Source organism: Glycine max, chromosome 10, assembly GCF_000004515.6.
Source record: "Glycine max cultivar Williams 82 chromosome 10, Glycine_max_v4.0, whole genome shotgun sequence".
NCBI classification, from domain to species: Eukaryota; Viridiplantae; Streptophyta; class Magnoliopsida; order Fabales; family Fabaceae; genus Glycine; species Glycine max.
The window spans coordinates 5,168,798-5,174,546 of NC_038246.2; the positions used below are offsets into that span (position 1 = coordinate 5,168,798).

The 5,749-nt window shown below is 37.1% G+C and overlaps 1 protein-coding gene across 1 annotated transcript; it reads left to right on the plus strand.

Moving 5' to 3' along the window:
• On the plus strand, nucleotides 1-4,685 carry LOC100806067 (cell division cycle protein 48 homolog). Its single transcript, XM_003535113.4, has 9 exons — nucleotides 1-217; nucleotides 302-467; nucleotides 553-781; nucleotides 1,671-2,437; nucleotides 2,523-2,744; nucleotides 2,869-2,940; nucleotides 3,026-3,307; nucleotides 3,487-3,846; nucleotides 4,172-4,685. Exons 1-9 carry the CDS (start codon nucleotides 183-185, stop codon nucleotides 4,478-4,480), a joined length of 2,442 nt encoding a protein of 813 aa, XP_003535161.1. The 5' UTR covers nucleotides 1-182; the 3' UTR covers nucleotides 4,481-4,685.
• Nucleotides 4,686-5,749: the final 1,064 nt, after the last annotated feature.

The window sequence follows — 5,749 nt, forward strand, 5'->3', positions numbered from 1 at the left end:
ACTTAATTTTAAAAGCAAAATAACAAATTACATGCTTCTTCTTTTATTTTTGTTAGGTAACAGGAAAGAAGCTTTCCCATTCCCTCACTTCATAAATATCCACTGACTTACCCATCTTCCCAACTTTCAGATCCCTTTTCTTTTTACTCATTCATTTTCTTTCCACTCTCTTCATTTCCATCATGGCCAACCAACCTGAGTCTTCCTCCTCCGATGCGTAAGATTCCTCTTCTTTTTCAGATCTCAATTCAATCGTTTTTCTTTCTTTTTACTATGAATCTAACTGATTCTGTTTCTTCAGTAAGGGTACGAAAAGAGACTTCAGCACCGCGATCCTTGAGCGCAAGAAGGCGCCGAACCGGCTCGTTGTTGATGAGGCTGTAAACGATGACAACTCCGTCGTCGCACTTCATCCCAACACCATGGAGAAGCTCCAGCTCTTCCGTGGTGATACTATTCTGCTCAAGGTAAACCACTGAACTCACTGTGTGAGAGGAAACGGAAATGAACGGAAATTATTTTAGATAACATTTTTTTTTTTTTGTGGTTTAGGGGAAGAAGAGAAAAGATACTATTTGTATTGCGCTTGCCGATGAGACGTGCGAGGAGCCGAAGATACGGATGAACAAGGTTGTGAGGAACAACCTTAGGGTTAGGCTTGGAGACGTTGTTTCCGTTCACCAGTGCGCTGATGTAAAGTACGGAAAGCGTGTGCACATTCTTCCCGTGGATGATACCATTGAAGGGGTTACTGGGAATCTCTTCGATGCGTACTTGAAACGTGAGTTTAAGTTACTGTTTTCGAAGGGTTTGTTGATAAGATGCTTAGATGATTGCTTTAGAAGAAACGGAAGTTAATTATCTTAGGTCTTTGATTGGATAAACTTATTAACAAGCATTTATGAAGTGAATTGAGTGCATAGGAGAATCTCAGTTCATTTTAGGAAGAGTGTATTAAAGCATCTGCATGACTGCTTAAATGTGTTTCTTATCTTAAATTTGTGAACCTACAATGCCACTTAGATTTAAGAACGTAAAACTTTACTCCAATGCTAAAGTTGCTAGAGTAAATACTTAACTTTGAGTCACATTAAATTTTGGATCGAAAAAATTGTTCTTGTTTTGGAAATAATCAATTAAGCAATGGTTGCTTATATAAGCAATTCAATGCCAAGTCATCAGCTCTAATGGAAAAATTTGTTAAGCAACTCATTTAAGCACCCGCATCGGAGATGTTCTTAGGAGTGTTTATGGATAAGAGTTTTAATAAATAATCAATGGCTTTAATATAGATAAAAATAATTGATGGAGAAGCTCCATTTATTTTCTTCTCCTGCCTGTAAGTGTTTATGGAGAAGTTCATCCAAATTTTAATAAGTAATGGATGGCTTCTCTAATTTTACTGCATAGGTGAAGAAACAAATCTCTTCTGTGAAGTTAAATTGGCAGGATATATATTCTGTTGCATTCTATTTTTGTTTTGAATACTAAGCATGTAAAATGGTGACCAAGTGAGGCTTGCCATAGCATAGTAATAAATTAAAAGTAAAACGAGGGAGTAGTATTTTTTTTCTTTTCAGAAGTGTATGAGGAAGCTGCTTAAGCAAGTAATTATTTCTATAAAAATAAGTTAATTCAACTATGCATTAAGTCCTGTTTTACTTTTTCAGCTTATTTCCTTGAGGCATATAGGCCAGTGAGGAAGGGTGATATGTTCCTTGTGAGAGGGGGGATGAGAAGTGTGGAGTTCAAGGTTATTGAAACTGATCCTGCTGAGTACTGTGTTGTTGCTCCTGACACTGAGATCTTCTGTGAGGGAGAGCCTGTTAAAAGGGAAGATGAGAATCGATTAGATGAGGTTGGTTATGATGATGTTGGTGGTGTTAGAAAGCAGATGGCGCAGATTCGGGAACTGGTGGAACTGCCATTGAGGCATCCACAATTGTTCAAATCTATTGGTGTTAAGCCACCAAAAGGAATTCTTCTATATGGACCACCTGGGTCTGGTAAGACTTTAATTGCTCGGGCTGTTGCAAATGAAACTGGTGCCTTCTTTTTCTGCATTAATGGCCCTGAGATCATGTCAAAATTGGCTGGTGAGAGTGAAAGCAATCTGAGGAAGGCATTTGAGGAAGCTGAGAAGAATGCACCCTCTATTATCTTCATTGATGAGATAGATTCAATAGCTCCAAAGCGTGAAAAGACTCATGGGGAGGTTGAGAGGAGAATTGTTTCCCAACTCTTGACCCTCATGGATGGGCTTAAATCCCGTGCACATGTAATTGTTATTGGAGCCACGAATCGTCCCAATAGCATTGACCCTGCTCTTAGGAGGTTTGGAAGATTTGATCGGGAGATTGATATTGGTGTACCAGATGAAGTTGGGCGTCTAGAGGTTCTTCGTATCCATACAAAAAATATGAAGCTTGCTGAAGATGTAAGGATCAAATCTTTCTCCCTAAGTTGTGGTTTGATTTGAATGTTCTGAAATCTGAGAAGGTTGTTCATTGTGTAATTTACAGGTTGATTTAGAAAGGATTGCTAAGGATACTCATGGATATGTTGGTGCTGATTTGGCTGCTTTGTGTACTGAAGCTGCTCTTCAGTGCATCAGAGAGAAAATGGATGTCATTGACTTGGAAGATGAGACCATTGATGCTGAGATACTGAACTCAATGGCAGTGACAAATGAGCATTTCCAGACTGCTCTTGGGACAAGCAATCCTTCTGCTCTCCGAGAAACAGTAAGCATTTTAGCAGTTTCTTATAGCTTTCTGTCGTTTTGTTCCTCCCTCCTCTGTTGACACTCTTGTGATTAGGCTTTCAAACTTTGATGTGTATGTAACCTTGATTTTACTAATGAACCAGGTTGTTGAAGTGCCTAATGTCAGTTGGGAAGACATTGGTGGTCTTGAAAATGTGAAGAGAGAACTCCAAGAGGTAAATTGAGCTCCTGCATTGAGCTACATCTCTACTTGTTTTCTCTCATTGTTGTCTAGGTTTTAATAAATGTTCTCTTTCTCAGACTGTTCAATATCCAGTGGAACACCCGGAAAAATTTGAGAAGTTTGGAATGTCACCTTCCAAGGGGGTTCTTTTCTATGGTCCCCCTGGTTGTGGTAAAACCCTTTTGGCAAAAGCTATTGCCAATGAATGTCAGGCAAATTTCATCAGTGTCAAAGGTCCTGAGCTACTCACAATGTGGTTTGGAGAAAGTGAGGCAAATGTGAGGGAGATTTTTGACAAAGCTCGTGGTTCTGCTCCATGTGTCCTTTTCTTTGATGAACTCGACTCTATTGCAACTCAGGTTTGTACCACACTATAAGCTATGACTTGGACATCAGATAAAAGTTATTTGTTTCTTAGGCATTTCTGTGTTCATTTAAATAAATTAGAATACAGTAATTAGTGTGCCTTAGTACTTAAGACTTCAGTAATGTCTTTTCTCGTTAGCTGTGTTGGAAACTTGTGTGCTTCATCTTGCAGAGAGGCAGCAGTGTAGGAGATGCTGGTGGTGCTGCTGACAGGGTGTTGAACCAATTGCTTACAGAGATGGATGGCATGTCAGCAAAGAAAACTGTGTTCATCATTGGGGCCACTAATCGACCAGACATTATAGATCCTGCACTTCTGCGACCAGGTCGTCTGGACCAATTGATTTATATCCCACTTCCAGATGAGGATTCCCGCCATCAGATATTTAAAGCTTGCTTGAGAAAATCTCCCGTTTCAAAAGATGTTGACCTTAGAGCTCTTGCCAAGTATACTCAAGGCTTCAGTGGTGCAGATATTACTGAAATTTGCCAACGTGCATGCAAGTATGCTATAAGAGAGAACATTGAGAAGGTAAACTTAGGGGGGCACCTTTTTCTGTGTTCTTCACTACTGTGCCTTGACAACTTGAGAATATTTGAGAAATGTTAGAAACACACTCTTTTAACACATTATTTTGAACACTCCCTACTATTGATTGAAATTTGTTGGAAATCACAATTTTTTGTTGGTTTGTTGAGTCTCTTTCTTGATGTGGTTTTTCTTTCAATCAATATTATTTTATTATTTAGAGAGTGAGTTCAAAAAGGTGTGTTAATTAATGTGTTGTTAGCACTCCTCAGTATTTTTAACCCGATTCAATCTAAAGCTAATTTGTTTTCGTAACTTGTCTTGGCAGGACATTGAGAGAGAAAGGAGGAAAAGAGAAAACCCTGAGGCCATGGAAGAGGATATTGAAGAGGAAGAGGTAGCTGAAATCAAAGCAGCTCATTTTGAAGAATCAATGAAGTATGCACGAAGGAGTGTAAGTGATGCTGACATTCGCAAGTACCAGGCTTTTGCACAAACATTGCAGCAGTCGAGAGGGTTTGGATCTGACTTCACTTTTGCAAATACCAGCTCTGTTGGTGCTGCTGCTGGTGCCGGGGCTGCATCCGACCCTTTTGCAAGTGCTGGTGGAGCCGATGAAGATGATCTTTACAGTTAGAGGTCAACCTGTGGCTTTTGTTTATGAACGGCAATACTGCCAATTTATGTACTTCTCATTTTCTGTATGAAGTCAGTCTTCAATTGGATTTATTATTGTCGTTGGTCTGTAAACGGCACTGGTTCATGTGGTGTGAGCCTCATTGAAAGTGGAAAGATTTATTTGAACTTACAAAGAAGATTTAAAGAACATTTTAAGATTTAAAGAGCTTAGTTTTGACTTTATAATGATTTTTATGACTTACAATTTATTCGAGTGAGTTCAATGCATGGTATCGGTTTACCAAAATAGTTTTTTAAACTTTTTAATGCGTTATAGTCAAATTAAAAAGGAACTGAGGAAATAATAGATATCAGGAGAGGTATAAATGTTAGTTTGACTTTTTTTTTTCTCCTTTTAATCTCATTAGTCATTTCTAAAACTAAAGATTGGTTTTCTCTCCCTTCATTTGGTCTTTTGTATACCTCTCAAGAGGTTAGACCATCTTCAATAGTTGATTTTGGAGAAAGATCTTAAACTGAATATTTGTTTTTTTAAGGTCTAGCTACGCTACCCACAAGATTTTCATACTTAAAGTTTGGTTCTTGTTGAAGAACCATGAAAATCTACATGTTTTTTTTTTCAATTTTTATTGTCTCTCCCTAATTGAATCTTGTGGGAAGAACCAAATAAAAAAATACAATAAATACATAACAATATAATCTCTTTGAGTGACATTTATATTGATTATTGCATCTTAATTTCTATTTTTTCATAAGTATATCATGCATTAACATGTAGAAGTAGGAAGATTATTTCTAAAGTTAGGAACTTCTTCGGTGCATAAAACTCTCTATTTTAATCGACTACAAGACTGATTGTAATCGATTACACAAGTTATTATAGTTTATAGAAATATTTTAGTTTCGGTTTAATCGATTACTAGTTAATCGTAATTGATTACATAATTTAGTTGAGACCATGCTTGATTTTTCATGAGTCTTTGCTTTAATCGATTACCAGGTGATCATAGTTGATTATTTCGTTCTTAAAGGTGTTTCCAAAAGTGATCAAGAACATTTTAATTGATTAAATCAAGAATCTAATTGATTGCATTATCCTTGAAAGTTTTTCAGATGTTGGGAAGAACACTTTAATCGATTGAAATGATAATATAGTCGATTACTTTTTTGAAATAATCAATTACATTGGATATGTAATTGATTACAGACAGTTATAATTATTTTCTCTATAAATGTTACCTTGTGTTCTCACTTTTAAGAAGGAAAA

Excerpts from the sequence above, each read along its gene's own strand:
- LOC100806067 (XM_003535113.4), top strand. The coding sequence starts at position 183 with ATGGCCAACCAACCTGAGTCTTCCTCCTCCGATGC. Across the intron at positions 468-552 it reads GTGATACTATTCTGCTCAAG|GGGAAGAAGAGAAAAGATAC; the intron begins GTAAACCACTGA and ends TTTGTGGTTTAG. Across the intron at positions 2,941-3,025 it reads TGAAGAGAGAACTCCAAGAG|ACTGTTCAATATCCAGTGGA; the intron begins GTAAATTGAGCT and ends TCTCTTTCTCAG.